The 27,847-nt window shown below is 36.9% G+C and overlaps 2 protein-coding genes across 4 annotated transcripts; one reads left to right on the top strand and one right to left on the bottom strand.

Annotated features, from left to right (window-relative positions):
- Nucleotides 1-997: 997 nt before the first annotated feature.
- On the bottom strand, nucleotides 998-2,065 carry LOC100441354 (olfactory receptor 8D4). Its single transcript, XM_002822618.4, has one exon. It carries the CDS (start codon nucleotides 1,937-1,939, stop codon nucleotides 998-1,000), a length of 942 nt encoding a protein of 313 aa, XP_002822664.2. The 5' UTR covers nucleotides 1,940-2,065.
- A 20,327-nt stretch (nucleotides 2,066-22,392) lies between these two features.
- TMEM225 (transmembrane protein 225) lies at nucleotides 22,393-26,946 on the top strand. 3 transcript variants are annotated; one of them, XM_054525320.1, is made up of 4 exons: nucleotides 22,393-22,667; nucleotides 23,430-23,576; nucleotides 23,939-24,073; nucleotides 24,798-26,946. In XM_054525320.1, the coding sequence occupies exons 1-4, from the start codon at nucleotides 22,637-22,639 to the stop codon at nucleotides 25,010-25,012; spliced, it is 528 nt and encodes a 175-aa protein (XP_054381295.1). In that variant the 5' UTR covers nucleotides 22,393-22,636; the 3' UTR covers nucleotides 25,013-26,946. The 3 variants fall into 3 exon arrangements, with proteins under 3 accessions (XP_054381295.1, XP_003777959.2, XP_054381294.1); XM_003777911.4 differs by having other exon boundaries at nucleotides 22,393-22,817; XM_054525319.2 differs by lacking the exon at nucleotides 24,798-26,946 and adding an exon at nucleotides 24,222-24,371 and having other exon boundaries at nucleotides 22,403-22,817.
- The last annotated feature ends 901 nt before the right edge of the window (nucleotides 26,947-27,847 follow it).

Genomic DNA, 27,847 nt, shown 5'->3' with positions numbered 1-27,847 from the left:
ATAAGCTTTTTCATTATCTTTATCTCAAAACATGTGGAGGAAATTAAAGACACCTAGTTACAGCTTACAAAGAAAATACCAACTCAAAAGAAACAAACAGAAAGTCACAGAATACTGCACATATACTGGTCATGCTGAAAAAACAAGACATTTTAATAAGGTTATAAACATCATCTCTTCATCTAGTCACTGTTAAGTCTTATTTTTGGATCAACAGCTGCCAAATACTGAGACCATATTAGCTTAGTCCTTTGTTGAATCTTCTTCATTGAATTATACTGTAAGACAATATTGGCTTTCAATAAGCCCTTTACAAGAAACAATCAAGAAAAATTCTCCCACAGTTATTACAAAATTGTTGTAATAATTTCCATCATGCTGCTCAATTTTTTTTGAAATTAGGTGTGGTTTTCTTCTGATATGGCTATGCAGTACAGCATGATGATGATTTCCTTTTGGGCTTGGATTCAGGAAACTAAAGATAAAAATTGTTGTTCAATCTCAGCAATGGTATTAACTTTAAATTTAAAATATTTTTTACTTTTCACTTTCACATATGTTGTTTTACATGTTATTAATGTAATTATCTGTGCATATATTTACCAATCTAAATATATGTAATTTCATCTGATTTCAAATTACTTTTTTTTTTTTTTTTTTTTGGAGACAGACTTTCACTCTTGTCACCCAGGCTGGAGTGCAATGGTGCGATCTCGGCTCACTGTAACCTCTGCCTCCCGAGTTCAAGCAATTCTCCTGCCTCAGCCTCCCAAGTAGGTGGGATTACAGGTGCCCGCCACCATGCCTGGCTAATTTATTTGTATTTTTAGTAGTGACGGGGTTTCATCATCTTGGCCAGGCTGGTCTTGAACACTGGACCTTGTGATCCACCCACCACGCCTGGCCCTCAAATTACTTTTAAAGAGTCAAGGTATAAATATATACATAAAATCATGATTATGAATACAGAAATAGATCTTAATAAAGAGCATATTTATCATGGAGATAAAGATATTTTTCTTCTTAAATGTTTCATCAGAGCATTTTTTACTTCATTGTTCCTCAGACTATATATCAGGGGATTCAACATGGGAATCACAGTGGTATAAAATACTGAGGATACTTTCTCCTGGGTGAGTGAAATGCTAGAAGCAGGTTTGAGATACATGGACATCAGAGACCCATAAAACATAAGAACAGCTGTCAGGTGGGAGCTACAGGTGCTAAAGGCTTTGCACCTGCCCTTTTTAGAGTGGATGCGCAGGATGCTGGTGAGGATAAAAGCATATGAAATGATGATTGTTAGGCTTGTGGCCACCATGTTAAATCCACCAATGACAAAAATCAAAAGCTCATCAATATAAGTGCTGGAGCAGGAGAGTTTAATAAGAGGGACAATGTCACAGAAATAATGTTTAATGACGTTTGATCCACAGAAAGACAACCTGAGTATACAACCTCCATGGATCACAGCATCAGTGAAACCTACTGAGAAGACAGCAGCCACCAGCAGAGAACAGACCCTAGGGGACATGATAACCTTGTAGAGCAGCGGGCTGCAGATGGCCACATAGCGATCGTAGGCCATGGCTGCCAGCATGTAGCATTCAGAAATAACACAAACACAGAAAAAAAACAGCTGAGTCATGCATCCAGAATAGGAGATGGATCTATCTCTGCATAAAAACCCTGATAGCATTTTAGGGGTAATGACAGAAGAATAGCAGAAATCTAAAAAAGACAAACTACTCAGGAAATAGTACATGGGGGTATGAAGTTGACGATTCAGCCTAATTATTGAGATCATGCCAAGGTTTCCCACCACAGTAACTGTATAAATTCCTAAGAAGAGGCAGAAGAGGAGCAGCTGAAGCTCTGCTTGTTCAGTTAATCCTGAAAGAAGAAACTCAGTCACTGTGGAATTGTTTTTTATACCCATTCTTCTCCGAGAAATCTGTGGAGATGAGAGAGAAAAAGTCAAATTCTATCAGTGTTTGTTCCTATAGAAAACAAATATCAGTGTTTTCTATCTATGAAAACACTGACTTTGTGTTATGAAAACCAAAAAGTGAGCACTCAGATGAAATGGAGTCGGTAAGCATCTACCTACCCATAGATTTTAGGAACCATAAACACACTTTTCCATACCCTCCAGTGGAACAAATTCTCTTAGCAAACGACAGAACCTTTTACTCCAGAGTTAGAGACAAGACTAATGCTTAAAACCAGGGGATTTCTGTTGTGGAGAAACGCCAGCCACTGGGGTAAAAGAATTTAGCAAGACAGTTGTAGGTAAAGGAAGACAGACTAATTAAAGAAAGTAGGAAAATACGTTGCCAGGGAGACAACGAGCTAGTCAGCAGAAGCAGACTGCAAAGAAACAAAGGCTTGCTGAAAATTTTATAGGATGGTATTTATGTTGTTTGTTGAAGAGGGCTTTGTGCAGTACTGATAACACCAAGGTTGCGGGGAGCTAATTTGAGGGTGTCTGGTGATAGTTGGGTGCAGGAAGACTGTGAGTTATTTGTGCAGGAGGGCTGTGTGTCCTGGGCCACGAAGAAACGCAGACTTGTAGCTCATCTGCTTTCTCTTTTTGCTTTTCCCTGCTCCCACCAGCCTGACTCCCTTTCCCTAATTAGGACTCCACAGTTTCTTAAAGCAAATTAGTTAAGTAGGTGCATAAACAAGAGGCTGAGGACTATGAGAATACTTTTGCTAGTGACACATTTGCCAACGGCTGACTCTTCCTCCAGGATTTCCTATAGAGAAGGTATCTACTGTTAAGGTGAATTATAATTTTCTACATCAAGGTTTCCAATGGTGTTCAGCAAAAGAATAATTCCAGGGAGATGTTAAAAGGTGTTAAATAAGTATCCGAGGATCATATGATTTCAGACATCCTGAATTAATTACATAGTTAAACTGGTTTTGTAACTGGAGGATGTCTCAGTCCTCTTGAAGGACTATCTAAATACAATATTTATCAAACTTACTTGATGATAGGCCAACTGCACACTTTTGAAAAACATTTTACAGCAGAAACATGGCTCAGAATGTATTTTAGAAAACTGTATTTTCATTTGTGTGTTCGTTCTATTTTTAATCTAATCATACATTGATTTCCAGGTGGGAAGTTTATTCTTACACTTGAGTAAAAAGCTGGATGATAGTAGAATGGCAGACTTCCCAAAACTGTTTCTACCTTCTGGATCTCTGGCCATCCTCCGGGCTAAGGCTACGTCTCTTGCCAAGGCCATGGAGTCCAACATAACACACTAGTGCTGCCACTACTGGCAATGCAAACAACCCAGATGTTTGTGTTGCCACTTGGAGGCTCCCACATAGCACACATCTTGAAATCGTCTATTCTGGGGTCAATCATGGCCTTATCTCTGAAAAAGCTGACCCTTTATTTAGTGTTGGGCCTCTCCCAGAGCTCACTCCAGGCTTTCATATTTGCCCCAGTGGCTCAAATGTCTAGGGTTGCATTTTCTCATTCTGCCCAGCTACCTGGCTATTTAATAAGCTGTTCATGTCTTCTTGTTTCCAATATATTGCTGCTGTAACAGGACAAGCCAGACTTCCATAGGCAGCTTGAGTTCCCAGGATGTAGGTGACTCCTTATTTCCCAAATCCTTCTCACAGTTTAAAACAAATAAGCTGCATGAGCACTGAACAGCTATTCTCTGAGCAGGCTTCCCCATTCTTCAGAACCTGTGTCTTTTGTATCTGCTCTTCTCTCATCCTAAATGATGGAGATGGAGGATCGTGTGCAAAAGTGAGTGTCTAATTGCCCTTTGCCTGTTACAGAAATACCCTGGAGTCTTCCTTTCCCATCACTCCTTACCAATTAGCACGCATGTGTGTAGTCTAGTCACAGAGGATTATCGAAGTAGTGTTCAAAAAACCTATATGCTCAGTTTTTTTGTCTTTAATATCATGGGTTTTTTAAAGCATGTTTTTAAATCTGTCCTGAGTGTTACAAACACACTGACCACTCTTAACTCACATGTAATTCTCCTGCGTGCCCCCTAATTCCTACTGGGCTCCCTTTCAAAGTAAAATGTCTTATTCTGCTTATGTTCCCTGTTTTATTCTAGTGTCCTGCACCCTTCTTCCCTCTTCTCAAGCCTGTGAGGTTTCTTTTTCCAATGTTCTCACTTTCTAAAATATTTCTGTGCTTTAGGTTCTTGCTACGCAGTGTGGTCTATGAACCAGTAGTAGCAGCATCACTCAGAGATTTTTTTAGCAACGCAGAGTCTCAGGCCCTACCTCACACCTGCTGAGTAAGGATCTACATTTTAGTGGGATTCTCACATGATTTGTGAGTGCATTAACATTTGAGAGGCACTATTTTCGGTTATTTTTTCCTAGAGCTGAAGTCATCGATCTTCTTTCTGGTTTCCTTCTCTAAAGTTTTCTCTCTGATTCATTTTGTGCCAGAAAGCATCACCTGATTATGTAAAGCCCATCTTTGAAGATATCTTCTCAAGGAAAGCCTTCTCAGATGAAGAATAGAAACTGTACAATTTTACATTTCAGTATTTTGCCACCTATTTGAAAACTCAGAGATTCCATGGCAGTGTAATGTGCATGTCAAATAGCTTATTGCAACAAATTGTATTCTGGCTTTGCATTTGTAGGAAGAAATATTATACACATTCCATCTTAGCCCACACAAAAGTAAGCAGTGATAACCAGCATCTACTGTATTTAACCAACCGATAAACAGTAAACTCGACTAGCCTAGGGATACAAATTTATGAGGTTGTATTTCTGACCAAAATAATCTACTACATTGACTCAGACCTCATTCAGGACTCAGGTAGTTTTTAGCAATTTAAAAGCATAAGAAAAGTGTTTTCAAACATTTCAATGCATCTCACAGTATTATTAAAACTATGACTATTGAAAGTATTTTGGAAAGGTAAATGCTAGATCAGCATTGCCCAATAGACATATAATGCAGACACATGGGCAATTCAAAATATCCTGGAAGTTCATTTTGTAAAAAGTCAGAATCAAAAGAAAAAATACATTTTAGTAGTATGTTTTATTTAACTCAGTTCAGTCATACCTTGATATCCATAGGAGACTGGTTCCAGGACCCCCTCAGATACCAAAATCCCTGGATGCTCAAGTCCCTGATTTAAAATGGTGTAGCATTTTTGTATAATCTAAGCACATCCTTTTGTATACTTTAAATCATCTCTAGATTACTTATAATACCTAATACAATGTAAATGCTATGTAAGTATTTCTTTTAGTATATTGTTCAGGGAATAACTACAAGAAAAATGTCTGTACATATTCAGTACAGATATAACCACCCATTAAAAAAAAATCTTCCATCTGCAGTTGGTTGAATCCACAGATGTGGAACCCACAGACACACAGGCCAACTGTACATGCAAAATGTTATCATTTCAACATGTAATTCATATTTTTAAAATAATGAGATATTTTATGTTCTTCTTTATACAAATCTTTGAAATCCATAGTGTATTTTTTACCCGGCCAGATTTCAAATGCTCAGTAGCCACCTATGGCTAGTGGCTATATTATTGGACAACAAAAGTCCAGAATGTGATTTTTTCCCCAAATCTTTCAAATCTGAATTGTCCCCTTTTAAAGAAAGAAACCATTACTACAGAGGTAACAGAAAGACCATGAACCCTGAGTTGTAAGATGTAGTATCATTTTCATTTCTAAGATTTACGGTACAACCTTTGACTCATAAAGTCTCTCTGAACTTCATATTTTAATGTGTAAAAAATAATAAATACTTCAAAGGATTGTTATGCAAATTAAATGAGACAATAACTGTGAATGTATTTTATATATTATAAGGTTCATATAAATATATTTGTAAATATATTTTTAAAGCAGGGGATTTCACAGATTAATTCACATATTAGACACAAGATACTTAGATAAGGTGACTGGACAATGCATAAATGAGTCTGAGATGGATGCCCATGGCCTCTTCCCTGTACTTCTGTGACTCAGTGGCCTCAAACATGCAGCTCGAGATCCCATGGGGACAATCGGAAATTAATTTTAGAACACATTTTAATATCCTTATAATATGAACATCATAATTCTGAAGCTCACCTTTTTCCTCCTGAAGACTGTAGGTGAGTATCTCTTCTTTCTCCTAACCACATCACTTCAAGAGTAGAGATGGATTGATTATGCCTTCTTCTTTAAGTGTTTGAGAGACAACAGCTAACAAGAAGCTATGACTTTTACTCTCAGTTCAGGTATTTTGTGTCAAGAAATATAAAGACCAGTAGTCCCAAGGGTTTCTTGTCTCCTGAGGTACAGCAGCCTATGTATTTGTAAGAACTATCCATGAGCTGGCCCATCATTTTGGAAATCTAACATGGATTAGTCACACTAATGCCCCTTGCCATTCAGTCGGGGAAGATACATGGTCTAACACATGGCTTGTATTTTTAAATGTTGAACAAATGAGGCATCATAGACAGTACTTGGTATAAAAAGCAGTAGGTAGACTTTGAGGTCAGAGATGGAACGGATCACTACTATCTACAGCGATAAGGACGATCTTCATGGAAAGGCAGATTGTAAAATATGCCTTCAAAGGTGGGGAGGATCCATTTAAGCTGAGAGGATATGAAAGAATATTCAAGATGTAGATAAAGGCTTATGCCTTTATCTACAAGTAGAAGTACAAGTATCTAGAAGTAGAAAACATAAGGAATATGTGAAGAACATTGGAAATAGCTGAAGTGTTTCTTGGATGAAAGCAGTGGATTCAGTGTTTCTAGTGTTGGCTAATGATGGAAGCAGAGTCAGAGGAATGAGTCTGAGTCCAGCCCTCCAGTCTGTTCTAATGGCTTTCCAGGACATCTGGAAGAATGTGCCTGGTGATCCTTGGGTGAGCCTTTTGTGGCTCTGTTGAAATAACACATGCACTTAAACCCTCCAGATTTTCAGGGGCAAATAACTATATTCAGATCTGGCTTTGGGGAAAACCACTTCAGATTATCTCATAATCAATAGTATCTACCATGTCAAAGACACTAAATTTCTGGAGATGGAGCCAGGATAAATAAAACATGGCCCTTCCCCTATTCATATTGGATGGCTATTAAAACATGTTGTAATGTTAATTTATTTTCTTGGGAAAAGTGCCTTTGGTACCATTCCCATTCCCTTAACTATTCTCCCAGTGTACTGACCTCTGCTTTAACATTGCTCTCCCATACATGTATTTGTGCCTGTCTTCCCTACTTTTTGGAAATTGTCCCTGTCGTTGAGACAAGGGACAATTTCTCATTCATTAGGTCCTATCACAATGACCGGCTTAGAGTACAATTTATTTTTTTCAGCATCATCCTCATTCCTATCCAGCATCTAGTTCAATCAGAACACTTTGTTCTCTCCTGTCTAGAAGATCATGATCTGAAATGCTGATTAAAATATGCCAACTTACAGGAGAGGATTTTCACTTACTAGATAAATAACAAAATGAGATCAATTCTTAACCAGGGGAAATCAGTCATGAATGAGGAAGCTTATGGTATTAGAAGAACAGATACTTAACATACAATATTCTTGCTTATTCTTAAAATCAAATATTATAGATAATCATCAATTCTACTTATACTTGTCCTAGCAAGCTTATTGCATAGAGGTCTGCTGGAGTCAAATAATTAAAACACAAAACTTCAGCTATAGTCTAGATACCCATTACCAGCCTGTGAATTATACATATTATGAATAATGTTTAATGAAGTAAATCCCTGTTAAGATCATGTGTGTGTGATGGAGTGTGTGTGTGTGTGTGTATTACTGCCTCACTATGCAAATAGTTTATTTTGAAACTAAAAAATATTAGTAATTTGCTACACAAATATCATATGGAGCATATCTGATTGCAAAAAAAAAAACCAAAAAAAAAGCAAATGAAGAAACATAATCCAAAGGCAAAGAGAAATGTTCAGATTATATGTTAGTCTTCTTTGTTAATGTGGGTAAGTCAAAGTTAACTTAGCTATAGCAATCTCTTTATAGTTATGTTAGAGATTCCTTCCAATGTGTACAGGAAGTTTTTGGTCAGAAATGAGAAAAGTATAAAGTCAGGTTGGCTAGTATAAAGCTGGGAATCTAGAGAAGTTGTTTTGTTGTTCTTCTTGTTGTTATTGCTATCTGGGCTTTTGTTTATTTTTAGTTTTTAGCCCTTCAGCTAGGGCCTTCTGAGTACTCAGTAGGGGTGTCTAGGTTTGGGAAGAACCACAGGACCATTAGCCTCCTCCTGCCACTCACTGTCACCATGATAAGTCCTAGAAAACAACTTCCTGCCCACTGGGAAGAAACTCTGCTCCACCCTACCCAGCAGTGCTCAGCTGCCTCCACCAGGCAACCTTGGCCTTTGCTGCTGCTCCTCCAGGCACTGCTGTCTTAGTCCAAATGGAGCCAAGAGTAGGTGGAGCAAAGACACTTTACTTACATTTAGTCTTCTGCACTGTACATTGCTAGAGCTTTTATCCAAGAAATGCTAATGGTGCAGCAATATTTTCCAGAGATGTATACTAATATTAAATTTGTTTCTACTTCCCACAAGTACTATGAAAATGCAAAGAAACATGGCCCAGTCAGTTCTCAGTGAAAGCCTCCATACTGTTCTCACCTTCCTAAGGGTGACTATGGCTTATTTTACTAGGTCCAACTCAGCAAATCAAGTGCCTGCTTTCTCTCCTTTTGAATTTTTCAAGAAATCCTGGTTTTGATGAAAATGGAATCTTAAAGATGGCCTTCACTATATCACCTGACATGTCTACATATGTCTGACCTGCTTACCTGCCTACAGACCCACTTATGCAAACACACACACACACACACACACACAGAGGAAGAAATGGCAAAAGAGATTGATATTTGTTGAGTACTGATCCAGGCATTTTGTAAACATGATCCCATTAGTGGCAGTAACCACTCAATGAGGTAAACATTTAGATCCATTGCACTGGTGAGACTACCAGAGCCCAGAGTGACCACTATATTTGCTCAAGGCAGCCCAGCTGATAAACGGCAGACCCAAGAAGCAAATCTAGGAGTCCCTCACGCAAGAGTCCATGCCTTGCTGCCCCAAGAGAAAAGCAAACAGGAAGTTGGCTGCTTATATTTGGAGATGGATAAAGAGGAGTTTTATTGTCCTTCTAGGTGACTTTGCACACACTATGAAATTTGAAAAGGAAACACAGATTTGGGGCAAAGGCTCCATCCAATAACAAAACTAGCACACCTTGCTAGGGAAATATCTCCAAATGTTTCTGTCATTCTTGTCTCCAAAAATAATGCATAAAACTCAAAAGTTTGCATACATATATGAATGATTCTTGAAGAGAAGCCCCAAAAGCCAAAAGATCCCTAGATTTAGAATTCCTGAGCTTGCGGATTATTTCCTCAAAGAACCTGACCATTGTACAAAGGGTCTAAAAAGATAAGGAACATCTCCAAAAATGAAGTACCACAACATGTCCCAATATCGTTAGGTGCCAGGCTAACTGTGCTATCGCTAGAAAAGATTTTTAAATGTTAGTGTGCTAAAAACAACCACCCAGAGCAGCTGGTAAAAAGGGGCTTCTCCCCCAGCCCCCAAAGCTCTGATTCTGCAAATCTGTGGTTGGGAATAGGAATCTTCCATTTCAATAAGCATTCCAGAGATTTACATAGTCAAGAAATTCTGTAGTGTGGCAAAATGCCATCATCCACTTCTGCACACCAAGGAATTCTGTCCTAATGACACATGCCTACACCTTGGGAAGGTATCCTGATGAAGAAAAGAACAGGGAAACCAAGTGCCATGAAAAACTATCTGAGTGGAAGTATGGACATAAACCATAAACATGCTGCACAGATATTGTTCACTCATTAACACAAGCATTAGCTTCACTAAGGCCCAACAAGTGGAAGAGAAACTTCCCATTCTTATATATATTCCCCCAGGTATCACAGTGCCCCCTTTGTGTCTTTCCCTTCAGAAAGAAGTCAGGAACAGCTGTTTCAGCTACACAGAGCAGGAGATAGTACTGCCTTGGAAACACGTTTTTTGGCCATGAATCAGACTACCAAGGCCTCAGATAGTGAGGACTGCCAGCATACGGCCTCTCAACTCCAAGCCAAAGAATATTTCTAGTGGAGTAGAGGCAGGTAGACACGTGCTTTCACTTTAAAATACAGCCATGCATTGTTTAACAATGCAAATACATTCTGAGAAACGGGTATTTAGGCAATTTTGTGGCTGTGTGAACATCATAGAATGTATTTACGCAAACCTAGATGGTATAACCTACTACACACCCAGGCTATATGGTATAGCCTATTTCTCCTGAACTACAAACCTGTACAGCATGTTACTGTACTGAATACTTCAGGCAATTATAACACAATGGCAAGTATTTATATGCCTAAACATATCTGAACATAGAAAAGATAAATTATATAATTTATTTTTTATAATCTATTATAATCTTATGCCTAAACATATCTGAACATAGAAAAGACAAATTATATAATTTATCCTTTATAATCTATTATAATCTTATGGAACCACTGCCATAGATGCATTCCATCATTGACCAAAATGTCATTATGCCATGCATCACTGTAAAAGAAAACAAGTACCCAAGTGACAGTCCCAGGAAACAATCAAATAAAAGATTTGCCCATGAAATCCCAGCCCTGAGAGACAGATGTTCAGAAGTTTATTATCAGACTTTCCTGATCCTGCAATTATTGTTTGGATCATAGCTACCTAATCAGGCTGCTAAGTGACATTGGCTTATTTAGATTAGTAATCATTCCATTTTCCTTTATGGTCTCCAGAGCTTGTGTTGTTTATAAAAAGTTTGAATTGCCCCAGTTGGGACTATGTTCAATTATTTGCAAATGAATCCTGTAATCATTAATGCTACAATATTATAGTTTCTACTTTTGAAGATCCCTACAGGTGGAACAACATTTGCACATGTGTATACAGTCCCGAGTGGATTCCAGTGTTTAAAAATCATCCCTGTACTGTTCCCAATTATCTATCATAAGGCTGACATGATTTGTGATTCATGTTGTATATTTCTCTTGTGGACCCTACTAATCTAATAACTAAATATCTGGATGGAGCAGATACACAGAGAGAGTCAGAGAGAGAGAGAAAATGAATGCACACACAGGCTTCTCATTTTCCAGACTTATTAAGATCCATTTCTGCTATTAACTAGTAGTATGTGGTCCTTTCACAAGTGATCTCACCTTTGTAAGCCAAGGTTTTCTTATTTTTTTCCTTTTTATTTTTAGTTGGCATGAAATATAATTGTACATATTTATGGGATACAGAGTGATATTTCAATATGTCTATACAATGTGTAATGCTCAGAGTAATTAGTATATCTATTTCCTCAAACATCTATCATTCTTTGTGTTGTGAACATTCACAGTTCTCTTCTAGCTTTCTGAAAATATACACTAAATTATCTGTAACCATATTCATCCTACCACACTGCAGAACACTAGAATCATGCCTGCTATCCAGCTATAATTTTGTATCCATGGAGCAACCTCTCTCCATCCTCCCCTTCCCCTTCCCCTTCCCAGCCTCTAATACCCATAATTCTACTCTACTTTTATGAGCTCAAAATAATTTTTTAGTTCCAACATATGAGTGAAAACATGTGGTATTTATCTTTCTGTGCCTGACTTACTTTGTCTAACATAACATTCTCCAGACTCATCCAAGTTATCGTGGATGATAGGATTTTATTCTTTTTATGGCTGAATAGTATTCCGTGTGTATGTGTGCGTGTGTACTGTGTGTGTACACACACACACATATATATATACACATATATATCACATTTTCTTATTTATCCACCTGTTGATGGACACATAGATTGATTCTATATCTTGATTGTGAATAGTGCTACAATAAACATTGAAGTTTAGATACCTCTTTGACATACTTATCTCTTTTCCTTTGGATATACACCCGGTAGTGGGATTGTTGGATCACATGGTAGTTCTGTTTGTAGTTTTTCAAGGAACCTCCATACTGTCGTCCAAATGGCTGTACTAATTCACATTTCTACCAACCGTGTATTAGAGTTCCTTTTTCTCTGCATCCTCACCAGCATTTGTTATTTGTTGTCTTTGTTGTAATAGCCATTCTAACTGGGATGAGGCGATATTTCATTGTGGTTTTAATTTGTATTACCCAGATGATTCTCATAAATCTTGAGCATTTTTTATATGTTTGTTGGCCATTAATATGTCCTCTTTTGAGAAATGTCTATTCAGTTCCATTGCCCACTTTTTAATGAGGTTATTTAACTTTTTGCTGTTGAGTCTCTTGTCAGATGAATAGTTTGCAAATATTTTTCCCACTTTACAGGTTATCGCTTCACTCTGCTGACTGTTTCTATTGCTGTGCAGAAGCTTTTCAGTTTAATATAGCCCCATTTATCTATTTTTGTTTTTGTTTCCTGTGCTTTTGAAGTCTTTCCCACAAAACCTTTGCCCAGACCAATGTCCTAAAGCATTTTTCCTATGTTTTCTTCTAGTAGTTTTGTAGTTTGAGGTCTAACGTGGAAGTGTTTAATCCATCTTGAGTTTATTTGTATATATGGTAAGAATATATCTCATTTCATTCTTCTGCATATGAATATTCAGTTTTCTCAGCATTGTTTATTGAAGAAAGTGTCCTTTTTCCAATGTATGTCTTTGGCGACTTTGTTAAAAATCAGTTAGCTGTACATACGTGGATTAATTTCTGAGTTTTCTATTCTGTTCCATTGATTTTGTGCCTGTTTTCACCAAGGTTTTAATATTGATAAGCTAGATATATAACACTACCAACAGATCTTCTATATGAATGTTAAAAGTTCTTTTAAAGATCAAGTAAGAAATAGATACAGAAGTATTTTCTAAAACATAAAGGGCTTCATATCTGTTTGCTGCTATTAATAGTGCTTGTTGGGTAGCTTCTGAAGGACGGAGTGGTGAGGGAATCAGATATGTGAACCACCTACTTCCTCTAACTCCATCCCATTTTTCAAGGTGTGTATCAGTACAATCTATGAAAAACACCTAAATACTCCTGGAGAATGTTATGACACACATTTTTCTTTTTTTTAAGAAACAAGGTCTCACTAGGTTGCCCATACTGGAGTGTAGTGGCTATTCACAGCTGTGATTATAGCACACTGAAGCCTCAACCTCCTGGGCTCAAGTCATCTTCTTGTCTCACCCTCCCACCTCCTTCTCCCAAGCTACTAGGACTACAGGTGCACACAACTGCACCCAGCTTTGTTATCACACATTTTTGTACATTGACACAATAGACTGTGTATGCATTTATTAAAATTATAATTTTAAAGTCTGTTTCTAACTGTTCACACTACTAATTACATAAAATAAGAATGCTTTGATTGCAACCATGTAGAACATGTGTGCATGTAAACAGAACCTGGAAAATAATACGCCAAAGGAAATTAGTTGCTGTGGTAGAATAGTATAATTTATGGATTTTTTCTAAATATTTTTTGCATATTGCTGTTGTCTATTCTTCCTTTTTTCTTTTGTTTTCAATAATAATTCTAAGTCCTTTCAATTTCTCACTATTTTGACCTCTCCTCACCTTCTTCAATAAAGAAATTTTCTTATCTTTGTCCATTGCTAACGTATCATAAATTTAAATAAAATGTCTTCTTAGGAACTCTGTCTTCAGCTCCTTCACTTAGAGAGGTAGAAGGGAATCAAACTTCATTGTAATGCAAGGCTGTGGTCACAGATGATTTTACTACCTTTGAGTTCTCATCTACATTTCATCTGGAGGGATAGCCTGGGAAAGAAAGCCCAGAGTATCTCAACCCTCAAGAAAACAAAATAACGGTAGGAAATCACACTAAATATGTGGAGATATGGGAAAGAAGACAAAATAGCTAAAAGAAAGCATTTATATTAATAACTGAGGAGTGGAAACATCAAATTAGAACATAAATTTCCCTAGTGACTATTTAAATACTAGATCCTATTTCTCAGAGTAAGGATGAAGAATGCAAACAGTGTAGCCTTCCTTCCCATTTTTCTAACACCATAGGTCAGATGTTCGAGACACTGCTTCAATTAACTCATAAGTATACCCATCTATTGCATTTAGGGGGCTGAGAAAGATGGATAGTAGGATATCTAGTCAGTGTTAGAGCAGTGAAAATTTATCTGCTCAGTAAATCTTGTCTAATGCATAATAGGTGCTGTTTCACGCACTAGGGATACAACTATGGGGGAAAAATGCCTTTGAAGATTTTATTATATAGGAAAAATACACTTACAAGTAAAACATTTTAAAATCATGTGAAAAATAATTTTAGAAAATATGCACAGTGTGAAGCAGAAGAACAGAAAGAAGACATTCCGTGGTAAGTAGTATATTTACTGAAGTCCTGTCTCTATTCAAAAACGTGACCTGAATAAGCATGGTGAAATAAATGATTAGATTTCTTTCTCCAATATTATAAAACATAGACATCACCCTGTATTAGCAGAAAAGAGGGTACTAGCCTAGTCTTTGGCCTGATTTCAGCCATGCAAACCCTAAACCCTGAATTAAGGCACAGACTGTATTATTCTCCTTTCCATGGAGATGTAATGTCCCATATGACTTCAAATAATGATAGCATGCAAAGTTACAGCTAGAGAGAGTCAGAAAAATCAAATAAAACCATGTCATTTTAAGTTAAAGCTCAAAGAATACAGTTACTTTTCCATTGACAAAAATCTCTAGTTAGTGGCAGAATGCAAACTAGAATGCAGGCCCTTTTAAAACTACTTTATAGCAGTCTTTACATTGATCCACACATACTTTTAAAAAGGTTTCTCTTCAATGTTTCTCTGATCATTTACCTATTGCGAAGAATTAATTCTACACTGATACAATGAGATACCAAGCATATTTCTTAAAAAGAATTTTATCTGAGTTCAATTTTATCTGAAAAGAACAAACATAAGATAGGTATGGAAATATTTTACATTCATCAAAACTGTTTACAGACGTATCTTAGGGGAAACTATATTTCCAAAGCTCTTAAAATTGCTATGAAACATAAATCAAGTCTTTCTTTTTTTTTTTTTTCTTTTTTTATTGAGACAGAGTCTCACTCTGTCACCAGGCTGGAGTGCAGTGGTGCGATCTCGGCTCACTGCAACCTCCACCTCCCGGATTCAAGCTATTCTCTTGTCTCAGCCTCCCGAGTAGCTGGGACTACAGGCATGCACCACCACGCCCAGCTAATTTTTGTATTTTTAGTAGAGACAGGGTTTCACCATGTTGGCCAAGATGGTCTCGATCTCTTGACTTCATGATCTGCCCACCTCGGCCTCCCAAAGTGCTGGGATTACAGGCGTGAGCCACCACACCTGGCCATGTCTTTTTTCATAATTCTTCATCTTGAGTCCATTTCCCACTAACCTGCTCAGCATTTCTGTACTGTCTTCCATTTGTTTATGATATATAAGCATGAGCATTTTTATATCTTTATTGAACATTTGGATATTCTTTTTGTGACATGTCTTGTTCATGTGTTTTATCCAGTTTTCTCTTGAGCAGCCTTTCTCATATTTATTTATAGCAATTCTTCATGTATCCTGGATACTAGTTCCTTGTCAAATAAGTGTATTTCACACATCCACTCCTCATCCAGCCATCTGCTCTCTCTAAGGCAGAAACACAACTAACAGCTCTCTAAAGAGACAAAAGTGCGAATAATTCTTTTGGAGGTCATGAAAGAATCTCCTTATTAATCAGTCTACTGCTGTGAGAGCTGAACTCTGCTGAGATCTTGTCAGAAGGAAACAAAAAAGGACATCAAATGAGGCTAAAAGAAAGCTACATTGATTGCTACACTGGCAAGAGAAAACTGTATCACTCAGTTTTGAGTTCTTAGATCACTCTGAGCAGAAAATGAAAGGACTAAATATGGGCAATAGGAAGAAGTATATCATATAAGGCAGAACGCTGAATCCAAGACTGTGATTGCTGGATGAAGTGGATTATAAGTTCTTTTTGTAAATGTTTGCCTTCAGTTTTCTCTTCACCAATCCTGGGAAGCCTAGTGTTAAGTCTGGAGTGTATTATATAGATTCCAGTGGAATCTATATAACAGTGGTTGTAGGGTCATTGACTGGTTACATTTATATATTACTGAATAAAGTTTGGCAATACGTATTTTGCTAAATACGTATTTTGCTAAAAGTACGTATTTTGCTAAGTCAAAGTAGATGATCAAAATGTCTATATTTTGCATGATTTCAATTTATATCACATTCTACAATGTTTTTGTTACATTTTTTGAGCTTATTGTAACTTAGTACACCAATGGTATAGCACTTTGCCTCTTGATGCTAACGTTGTCCCCTCAAAAACCAATCGTCTTTGTAAAACACAGATGACAGCAGCTAGGGTTCCCCATCAGCAAGTAAGGAGCCGTTTCTGAACAGGCAATACTAAGAGGATGTCTGAGATCTAACAGGTCAGAGTACTGGCTACTGGAAAAACAAGAGGCAGTTGCTTGTAAAGTTCAAAGGACCAAAGTTCCAAGAAGGTGCTTTACTAGAGAAAAGGTAGGGACCTAGGAAGTTTAATGAGTCACGTGGAGTCTGGAATGTGATAGAAAAAAACAAAGTATCTGAATTGTGTTTCAATAGGACCCTTGTCCTATTGATCTGAGAATTTGAAAAGCTACACAAATTCCTCTTCCACCTCCTTCATTGGCTTGCCTCCATTGTTGCAAAAAAAAAAAAAAATCCATAAAAAGTCAAAATATAGCATGCATAAAAAGATACTATAATTTTCAAATCAGAATATGAAAATTAAAAATTCTGAGCAAATATAGAACATACACATACATGCATACGCATACATGCATACACATTAGCAATAGCCAATAAAGCAGAGAAAAACTATATCACACAACCAACATAAATGTTTTAAATTAAATAAATAATTTCAGATATAAAAGAACGCTTTGAACAAAAAAAGGTCCAGGTTACAATAATAAAATAACAAATATTTCAAAAATTAAGCAAAATATTTTAACACATACTTTACCAGAAAATGTATGTAAGTTGATGAATTTGCACCTGGAAACATTCTTTATGACATTAGTCATAAGGAAAATACAAATCAAAACCAAAATGTGAGATACCACAAATCCAACCTCAAATCTATGAGAATAGCTGAAATTGAAATGGCTAACAATATTGAGTGCTGATGAGGATATGAAGCAAGGGGAAATCTCAAACACTGCTGTAGGGAATACCAAATGGTACAGCCACTTTGGAAAACAGTTTAACACTTTCTTGTAAAGCTAAAAATACACATACCACACAATCTCATTTTTAGTATTTACCCAGGTAAAATGAAAACAAATGCCCATACAAAGACCTACATGCTAACATTTATAGCACCTTGATTCAAGATAGCCAAAAACTGGAAAAGCCAAAATTTCCATTTGCAGAATGATAAACAAATTGTGGTATAATCATCCAATGAAATCCCATTCAGTAATAAAAAGGAATGTACTACCCATATACCCAACAAAGTAATGCATCTGGAAAGTACGTATTTTGCTAAGTCAAAGTAGATGATCAAAATGTCTATTTTTGCATGATTTCAATGTGTATCACATTCTACAAAAGGCAAACCTATAAAAACAGAAATCAGATCAATGTTTACCAGAAGGTAGGGGTGGAAGAAAAGGCTGGCCACCAAAGAGCATGAAGAAATGTCTCAGGATGATAGACATGTTCCGTGTATTAAATATTATAGTGGTTACATAAATGCACATGCTTATCAAAATCTGATCTATCTGTACCCTTTAAAGGGTGGACTTTATTATTTGTAAATTATACCTCAATGAACATGATTTTAGAAAACATATTGCCAAAGTCTATTAAATGGTTTATTTTTTAAAAACTAAGAATAAAAATAGGTAAGCATTATGTAGGTGTAAAACAGAAACTAACAGAACTAAGATAAAAAATTGAAATTTTTAAATAAAAAATGACCCCTATAGATTTAGAGAGTTTAAACACATAATTTTCCATAAAAGAAATGGGGAAAAGTTGCCAATGAGCTACGATGCATAAAAGCATAGGCACAGAGGGTTTTGCAAAGGAGTTCTACCACAACTCTAAGAGCTAGTAAGTCCAATACTGTAAACTGTTACTGAGCATTGGAAATGAAAGAACATTTCCATCTTTCTATGTTGGAATGAACATAACATTGATTTAAAACCTGATATTGATTGTCCATTCCTAAAAATTTACCTCACTATACCCACCAGGGCAAAAGTACTAAAAATAAAGTTCAATGAACATTTAAAAATAATATGTATAACCAAGTGAGGTTTATTACAAGAATGGAAGAATTACAGAATATCAGGAAATGCATTAATGTAATTCATCATCATAATAGATCTAAGTTGAAATTACACATTCTTCTCCACAGATACCAAAAAATCATTTAACAAAATTCAACACCTAATCTGTTTTCTTTTTAATTGATGACAGAGGGATCAATTGCTACTTTCTTAAAAGATAAATCATATATTATATAATGGAGAAACATTGTTTCAATTAAGGTAGGACAAGGACAAAGAAACCTACTATTGCCACTACTGTTTGACCTTGTAATACAAGTCTCTGACAAATCAAAGAACCAAGCAGAAACAATTAGAGGCATAAAAATTATAAAGAAGGAGGTAAAAATAAATCTCTGTTAAGAACATATAAAATCATAACTTGAAAACCTAAGAGAATATAAAAAATAATTTTCAATAACAGAATAACAAGAATTTGGTAAGAAATCAGTAGGAATAAAATTAACATACCAAAACCATGAGAATTTGTATATACAAATTATAACCAATACAAAAATGTAATGGAATAGAAGATCTAATCAAACTATATAGCCATAAAGACAGATGTCAACACAGCTATTTCAAAATAAAACATATCCTGGCAGATTAAAACATAGAATAATTAAACTAATCAATAAACAAACTGATTTATATAATCTTCCATCATACATAAATTTCATTATTGGTATAAGAATTTTACCTTTTTTTTGCTGACGGAATATTCAAAATTAATCATGTGCTCAGCCACAAAGGAAACCTTGACAAATTCAAAAAGTAAATTTTTCAGTATATTTATTTATTTATTTATTTGAGACAAGAGTCTTGCTCTGTTGCCCAGGCTGGAGTGCAATGCACAATCTTGGCTCACTACAACCTCCGCCTCGTGGGTTCAAGCAATTCTCCTGCCTCAGCCTCCCGAGTAGCTGGTATTACAGGCATGTGCCACCACATCCAGCTGATTTTTGTATTTTTATTAGAGACGGGGCTTTACCATGTTGGCCAGGCTGGTCTCAAATTCCCAACCTCATGTGATCTGCCCGCCTTGGCCTCCCAAACTGCTGGGATTACAAGCATGAGCCACCATGCCCAGCAGGACATATTTATTACAATTTATTTTTAACAAAGGAAGAAAAATTTAAACAGTGATCTAAAATTGATAGCTGCTTGGTAATTAAGAAATTCTCCCAATCCCTGAATTCTTGGTGAAATCAAACCTAAAATTAAAAACTGTCTAATAAGAAGCAAAATAGTAAAAAAGTTACAGGAAATGTATGAGATATAGCAAACTCAGTGCCTAAAGAAAAATATATGGTCTTAAGTCTACACATATTAAAGAATTTAAAACTATTTTAAGAAGTTTAAGGGGGACAAGCAAAAACAAAGGGAAAATAATAAAAGTAATAGCTCAAAATAATGAAATATGATCTTGAAAATAATATTTTCAAATGGATAAATACCTAAATGGACCTTGAAAAGACCAACAAAACTGATAATAAACCATATTAAGAGGAAAGAGAGAGTACGTAAATCTACAGCAAAGAAAAAAAATCAATCCTCATCTTCTAGTGACACAAATATTTAATCATAAAATTATGTCAGGATTTGGTTCAGAATAATTCAGAGGATGAGCTTTGAAGCTGGATGAAGAATACATGGAAAGTCATTATACTACTGTCTAATTTATTTTCAAAATTGCACATTTCCCCTTGAAGCTACAATTCTATTTTTCTTTTTCCCTTTATCATTACTTATTTGCTCTTGTCACCTGTTAAAAGAAAAAAAAAACTGTCCTACTACTTCTCTCATTATCCTACTGAAAATGCTATGGCCAAAATCACCAATGACATTCTAATTGCCAAATCCAGTGGCCTTTCCTTTTCTATCTCTTGCCACATTCTGTGTAATATTTCTGCATATGTGACGTGCACATCTAGGTTTCAGTTGCTATCCCAAGTCTGATAACCCTTTGTCTATTACTCCCTGAATGCACCCAATCTCATCCAAGGTTGATAACCCTCTCATCTATTGTCAAGCTCCAGAACTAAATTTTTTCTGTCTATTGCCTGCTGTAAACACCTTCAGCTTAACCAGACCAGTGCTTACCAAGTTCTTCCTCACCCTGTTTGCACTTCCTCCCATATTTTAGATCTTACTATGTGGCACCTTTGACTAGCTGGAATGGCAGGTGGAATGGCAGCTGGAATGCCATCTGGAATGTAATCTTTGACTAGTTCTCCCTAGCTAAAAACTTGATTTCTTTTTGACCTGTATCTCACTCATCCTTCACATCCTATCTCTTTTTCTAATTTGGCCACATCTTTGAATCTTTACCACCACTACCAGTTAAAACCAAAATGAGACAAAAGCCTTTCAGCACAGGAATTCTACTCTTAAGAATCGATGGCATAGAAATAAAATTATCAACATGAAAGAGCATAATAGGAGTTGCCTATATACCCTCTTGGTCCCCCCACTCCCCTAGGCCCCAGGGTCAAGGGTCAAACCAATAGTTAATTTCATGGCAGCTGACAACCCTAACAACAAGTTGACCCTGATATGGGATTGGTGAAGGGTGGGAGTTCATCCCCACAGCTACCAGAAGTGTTAGCTGCTGTGGCTTGCAGTTTCTAGGAGATTTAGGAATATCTCTTGAGAAAGAAGGGAAATCACACCCTAGGGGCAGCCAGATGCTCAGTGTAAAGGCTAGGCATTCTTGCCTCTATAAAGAATGACTCTGAAGGACCACCCCAGAGCCAGAGCACCTGGTGGGATCAGCCAGGGCTTCTTCTGTTGCAACCACATCTCAGTTCAACTTCTGCTCAAACCTGCTTCCCTTAAACAATTACAGGTGTGGTTCCCAAAAGTGCTTCACAAAAAAACTCCCTGGATACAAATTCCTGCCTCAAAGCCTTTTCCCAGAAAACCCAAATTAATACTATGGTAATGCTGACAGATCATATACTATGTGGCAATAACTCTTTCAAGTGCTTTATGTCTCTAAACATATTTAATCTTTACAAAATCCCTAGGTAGTAGGAAACATTATTATCTCTAAGACCACACAGCTACTGAGTGGTAGAGCCACAATTTAAAACCAGGATCCTTAGTCTGTTTTCTTAACCCTAAAGCCTTCCTCATAAGATTAAGTATATTGTTGAGTATGTGCTTAAAAATGAAAATGATAAATAATAATAATAAAGTATACAAAGATGTGTAGAGAGGTCTAGAAGAAAGACAGCTTGACATGTTTGAGGTAATTTAAAAAAGTATATTTTGACCCAAGGAAAGTCACCTGCATTGAGGTCAGAAAATAGGCAGAGTGAGGCCTTTGGAGATGAAGTTCATCTTAGTTGTGTAAAAGGCAATTTTTTTGTTTTTGGATTGTAGCAGAAGTCCTCTAGCTCTTGACTCTGATGCCCACCATGTTTGCCTACTCAAGGAATCCAAAAATGTTTTATATGCCAAGTTAGAGGCAATTCTGTGGAGAAATGATTGCCCACGCATTATAAATGAGATGGGGCTATAATGGCTCAGTGTATCTATCAGGCCAGTAGTTTGGTTTCAGGATGATGGTTTATTTCCTGGATGACTCCCTAACTAAATGTCACTGGGACCTCCCAATGGGAACACACATTTCTTCAAACATCCTAAATTTTGAGTGGTCATTCCCTGTTGTGATACTAGCTAGCTAACTATTTATCTCAATGGTCTTGAAATCCTTTTCCTCTTCACTGACCCCTACCAAATGTTAACTAATCTTGGAGCGTGTAATTCTAACTCCTAAATTGGACCTCTTTAGTCATGCACGTCTAACTTCATTCAAGGCCTCTAATGATCCCTGTATCTGACAGCTCTTTCTACATGTGATGTCAGATCCCTATATCTGATAGCTCTCTCAGGACTTCTGGGCCCCTTGGTTCTTTCACTCCACTAGGCCCCAGGGTCAAGGGTCAAACCAATAGATGATTCCATGGCAGTTGGCAGTCCTGACAGCAGGCTGGCCCTGACAGATACGGAAGTGAGGCAGGGTGGGAGTTATCTATCTTCTCTGTTTTATAGACTACTTCAGCTTCTGCTGCTGCCAATGCCTCAGCAACCACTGAAAGTTCAGATATCACCCTTCCTGTAACTAATCAAATCAAGGAAGAGATCTACAAAATAGTGGTGGTGGTTCCAGCTAGAAATTTTCACTCACAATGGTGCACGTTTCAAATAGAAGTATCCAGGGTATGAACATACTTTTCTCCTCCTGGGCCGTAGTCTTAACAGTGATGGGAATCACCTTAGATAAATGGGTTGAATTGATTTCAGAAGATGAAAGAGCCAAGATGAACCACAGTCCATGGATGATGTGTTGCCGTGCTCTTTGGCCAGAAGGTCAGAACTGTACTCTAGAAAGAGATGGGTGGAAAGGAAGGGTGTGTCCTTAACTTTGCTTTCCTTAACTTGCATTAATCTCACCAGTGTACCCATTATTTTCTGGTGCAGCTTCTCAAGTTGCAGTGTTCTTCCTTCCTTCCATAGTCAATACAGTCAAGGTAGATTCCAAAATCTCACCATTTAGGTGGTCTGGAGAAAAGTTTATATGTTCACAGCCTTAACTGCTGGGCATTTGAGAAGTCTCAGCAGTAGCAGCAGGGTGATCCACACAACTAGACATGTGGGTAAGAAAGAAAGTTAACTGGCATTAAACAGTCTGTATTGCCACTAGATGGTGGAGTGAATTGTGGTATTTAACAAGAAATGAGTTTGAAGAAAATAATAGAAGAGAAAGACACATAGAGAGACATCAGGATAGAGAAAATGTTTTTGGTTCTCTTATTCAGCTTAAGGTTCCCCTGCTTCTTTGTTATTTTGCAACTTCTTTCTTATTGTTTAATCAAATCTTTCACCCTATTCCAATTTTCACCTAGAGATTTCTGGACCCCAAGTAGAAATGAGTCTAGAAGAAATATCTGTCCTCTCAAAACAGCTTTTGCTTTCCAACAGATGACCTGAAAGTGGTCAGGATTATGATGATGTCGAGCCTTGGCCTTTCCTTCCTCCTTAACTTAATCCTGGGTATGAAATTCACCTATCTGATTCCTCAAAATAAATATATACAACTCTTCACTACCATCCTCGGTTTCTTCTCAGGTAACTTCCTGGCTCCCCTAACACAGGCTTGTAGGTGTACTTTGATGGGTGGGTTCAGGCTGCAGTCTCTGAAAACTATATATATATATAGTACATACATATATATATGTGTGTGTGTATATACATGTATGTGTGTGTGTGTGTGTGTGTATATATATATATATATAGTATATACATATATATATGTAGCTTCTGAGTTAGATCTACATAAAAGCAGGATCAGGATCAGTCTTTGGGCAAGGTGTAGTTGGACCGGGTGGAGGTTGGGAAGTCAAGTGTATATGGAATGAAGACTTGCATCAAGGAGCCAAAGTTCCTCAGAAGGGACTTTTTTTGTTTTTTTCCTTTTCTCTGGACATCAGGTATCCTTCTGCTCTGGGCACTCATACTATATCACAATAAGCTGAACCAAGGTCAATCCAAGCACTTCTCTAGTTACAGGATCACCTGGGTCATGTATACTGCTTACTTAAACGTTTTCTTCTTGTCTGTCTGTGGTGAGTGTCTCCGGGGCCCCGAAGGGTGTTAAGAGCCAATCCATCCCCGACAGAGGGAAGGGTAATGAGATAGGGGAATAGAGGGAAAAGTGCCAAACCTTGCATTTTAAAAGGCTGCAGCTCACCTGGATTCATTCTCTGATGACAGTTCCTCCAAGAAGAGTGGGAGGTCAGGCCTATGTGAGATGTCTGCTGTGCCTGGCCTCAGAGGGTAGCTCCCCATCTCCGCCTTTTATTTTGCCTTTCACACCGTCCCCGCTTTAGGGCAGAGATAACCACCAAAGTCATGACCAAGGTGGGTGTCTGAGACAGAATGCGCAGCCTCTGTGGAGAGGAACAGTGACCCTGGGAGTACAGTGTAGTGTCAAGGCAGTTTGAGGGCAGAGAGAAACAATATCTGATGCTAGATGGCCATCTACCAAAACCGAAGTCTCTCCTTTCCTAAGAAGTCTTTAAAATTTCATTTGTAATTACACTTCCTAACCCAAAAAGAAGCATGTTCTCTTTCAAAAAGAATCCTCAATTTTCTTAAGCTGAGCAGAATTTAAGCTATTGTACATACACTTCCAGTTTCTTCCACTAAAGCATTCACCTCCCAGATGGCTTTGGGTAGTTAAAAGGGATCCACTGGGCTTTGGGTCAGGGTCTTCAGCCAAATTGGAGGGAATTGATTCTGACTCTCCATTGTCCCTTCATCCCACTCCCTGGAATCTCTTTTCCCTAGGAATCCTCTCTCTCCTAGAGTGCAAGTTGTCTACCAGTAGGTGTACCTGCCTGAACATCCATAAATCTGACAACGAATGTAAGGAATCTGAGAATTCCATCGAAGGTAATTCATTACCAGAATGCACTGCAATGCCTCGTAGCATTGTCCGTGCACACACTGTGAATTCCCTAAACAAAAAAGTCCAAACACGTCGCGTAACCTGGGCTCTGTGATTTGGCAATCTATTTCTCGCAGTATATGCTCATCTTTATGGAAAAAGCTTTGTGGGTGTGTGCTGAGTCTCCAACCATGTTGTCTCTATTTGGAATTACGGTTGGGGTTTGTAAAAAGATCTGGAAGATGGTTTTTTTAAAAATCGTGGCCTGCTGAACAAATAGTTTCTTCTGCAACATTTGTTGTTAATATAATAAATATTATCATATAAATAATACTTTCTGTATTGTTAAGTCTATGCATCACAAACACTTATAATGATATATAATAGTTGTATTGTATTGTGAAATATTTCAAACATACATAAGAAATACAAAGTGATGATCAAACACCTATGTACACATCACCCAACTTTATAAAATTTTAACATTTTTCCCTGGAGAAGTTTTTCCATTAAATTTATAGATATAACTGATGTTCCTCTAAAAACTTCTCCAGTTTCATTTCCATCTCTTGTTTCCTATCATAAAACACTTTTAAAGATGCATTGCTGATGATTCTACATTCATGTTGACATTTTCACTACAAATTTATGCATCTATAAAAGCTATATAGACCAGCTTTTCAAATGTTTGAAAGTTGGTAAATATTACACTGTAGAGATCATGTTGTATTTATTTTCATAAATTGCTGAAATAAATCTTCTAATTATTTTAGAATTCCTGAATCTATCTATGTAAGTAAAACTTGGTTCCTTCATGCCTTTTTGTGGTTCATACTTTGTGGTGCTAAATAATATTCAATTGTAAGACTGTACCACACTTTGTTTATCTATTTCACCTATTGAAGGATATCTTGGTTGTTTCCAAGTTTGGGCAGTTATGAATAAAACTGTTATAAACACCTGTGTGCAGGTTTTTGTGTGAACATAAGCTTTCAACTTTTTTGGGTAAATACCAAGGAACATGATTGCTGGGTTATATGAGAAGAATGTGTTTAGTTTCGTAAAAATCTTCCAAACTGTCTTCCAAAGTGGCTATACCATTTTGCATTCTTCCAGCAATGTATGAAAGTTCCTGCCGCACCATATCCTTGTCAGCATTTGATGTTGTCAGTATTGTGAATTTTGACCATTTTAATAGGTGTGAATGTGTCTTATTGTTTTAATTTGCAATTCTCTAGTGATTTATAATGTGAAAAGCATCTTTTCATATGGTTACTTGGCATCTATGAGGTATCTGTTCCATTCTTTTGCCCTGTTTGTAATCAGCTTTTTCATTTTTTTGTTGAGTCTTTAAATGTTATTTGTATATTTTGGATAACAGTCCTTTATCAGATATGTCTTGCAAATACTTTCTCCCAGCCCGCGGTTTGTATTTTCATTCTGACAGTGTCTTTTGTAGCACACTGGTTTTTAATTTTAATAAAGTCCAGCTTATTAATTCTTATTGTGCCTTCAGTATTCTATCAAAAAAGTCATCATCATACCCAAATTCGTCTACATTTTCTCCTGTCTTATCTTCTAGTTTCATCTATTTCCATGATTCATTTTGATTTTTTTTAATTCATTTTGATTTAATTATAAGGTCTGTGTTCAGATTTCTTTGTTTGCATGTTGATGTCCAGTTGTTCTGGCACCATTTGTTGAAAAGCCTTCATTGAATTTCCTTTGCTCCTGGGTCTATTTCTGGACTCTCTGTTCTATTCCGTTGACCTATTTGTCTTTTTTTTTTTTCACCAATACCACATTGTCTTCATCACTACAGCTTCATAGTAAGTCCTGGGGTCAGGTAATGTCAGTCCTCTGACTTTGTTCTTCTGAAATATTATGTTGGTTATTCTGGGTCTTTTGCATCTCTCTATAAACTTGAGAATCCAGTTGTCAATGTCCACAAAATAACTTGCTGAGATTTTTATTGGAATGTGTTGAAACTGTAGATTAAGTTAGGCAAAATTGACATCTTGACAATATTGAGTCTTCCTATCCATGAATATGTAATATATATCCATTTACCGAGTTATTTGATTTTTTATCAGAGTTTTGTAATTTTCCTGGTGGATTTTATTACAGTTGATGCAAAAGTCATTGCGGTTTTTAACCATTACTTTTAACGGCAAAAAGCCACAATTAGTTTTGCACCAACATAGTATTTTGTTAGATTTATAGCTAAGTATTTTAATTTGGGGGATGCCAATGTAAATGGGATTGTGTTTTTCACATTTCAGATTTCACGTGTTCATTTCTGGCATGTAAGAAAGCAATTGACGTTTGTACATTAACCTGTATCCAGGAGTTTTGGGGGTTTTTTTTTTTAATCTTTCAGGTTTTCTATACATAGAGTCATGTCATCTGTGAACAAAAACAATTTATGACTTCCCAATTTGTATACATTTTCTTTTCTTCTTGCACTTCTAGCACGTCTAGGATGATGTTGAAAAGGAGTGATTACCACAATGGTTGAACTAGTTTACAGTCCCACCAACAGTGTAAAAGTGTTCCTATTTCTCCACATCCGGAAGTCAGTGTGGCAATTCCTCAGGGATCTAGAACTAGAAATACCATTTGACCCAGCCATCCCACTACTGGGTATATACCCAAAGGACTATAAATCATGCTGCTGTAAAGACACATGTACACGTATGTTTATTGCGGCATTATTCACAATAGCAAAGACTTGGAACCAACCCAAATGTCCAACAATGATAGACTGGATTAAGAAAATGTGGCACATATACACCGTGGAATACTATGCAGCCATAAAAAATGATGAGTTCATGTCCTTTGTAGGGACAAGGATGAAATTGGAAATCATCATTCTCAGTAAACTATCACAAGAACAAAAAACCAAACACCACATATTCTCACTCATAGGTGGGAATTGAACAATGAGAAC

Source organism: Pongo abelii, chromosome 9 (genome assembly GCF_028885655.2).
Source record: "Pongo abelii isolate AG06213 chromosome 9, NHGRI_mPonAbe1-v2.0_pri, whole genome shotgun sequence".
NCBI lineage: Eukaryota > Metazoa > Chordata > Mammalia > Primates > Hominidae > Pongo > Pongo abelii.
The sequence above is the reverse complement of the archived record's forward strand: the minus strand, read 5'-3'. Positions and strand labels throughout refer to the sequence as shown.

Coding starts and splice junctions, on each gene's coding strand:
- LOC100441354 (XM_002822618.4), bottom strand. CDS start 1,939: ATGGGTATAAAAAACAATTCCACAGTGACTGAGTTTCTTCTTTCAGGA.
- TMEM225 (XM_003777911.4), top strand. CDS start 22,637: ATGGTGCACGTTTCAAATAGAAGTATCCAGGGTATGAACATACTTTTC. Junction 23,577..23,938: donor CATCCTCGGTTTCTTCTCAG/GTAACTTCCTGG, acceptor TCTGGACATCAG/GTATCCTTCTGCTCTGGGCA. Junction 24,074..24,797: donor TTTCTTCTTGTCTGTCTGTG/GTGAGTGTCTCC, acceptor TCTTTTCCCTAG/GAATCCTCTCTCTCCTAGAG.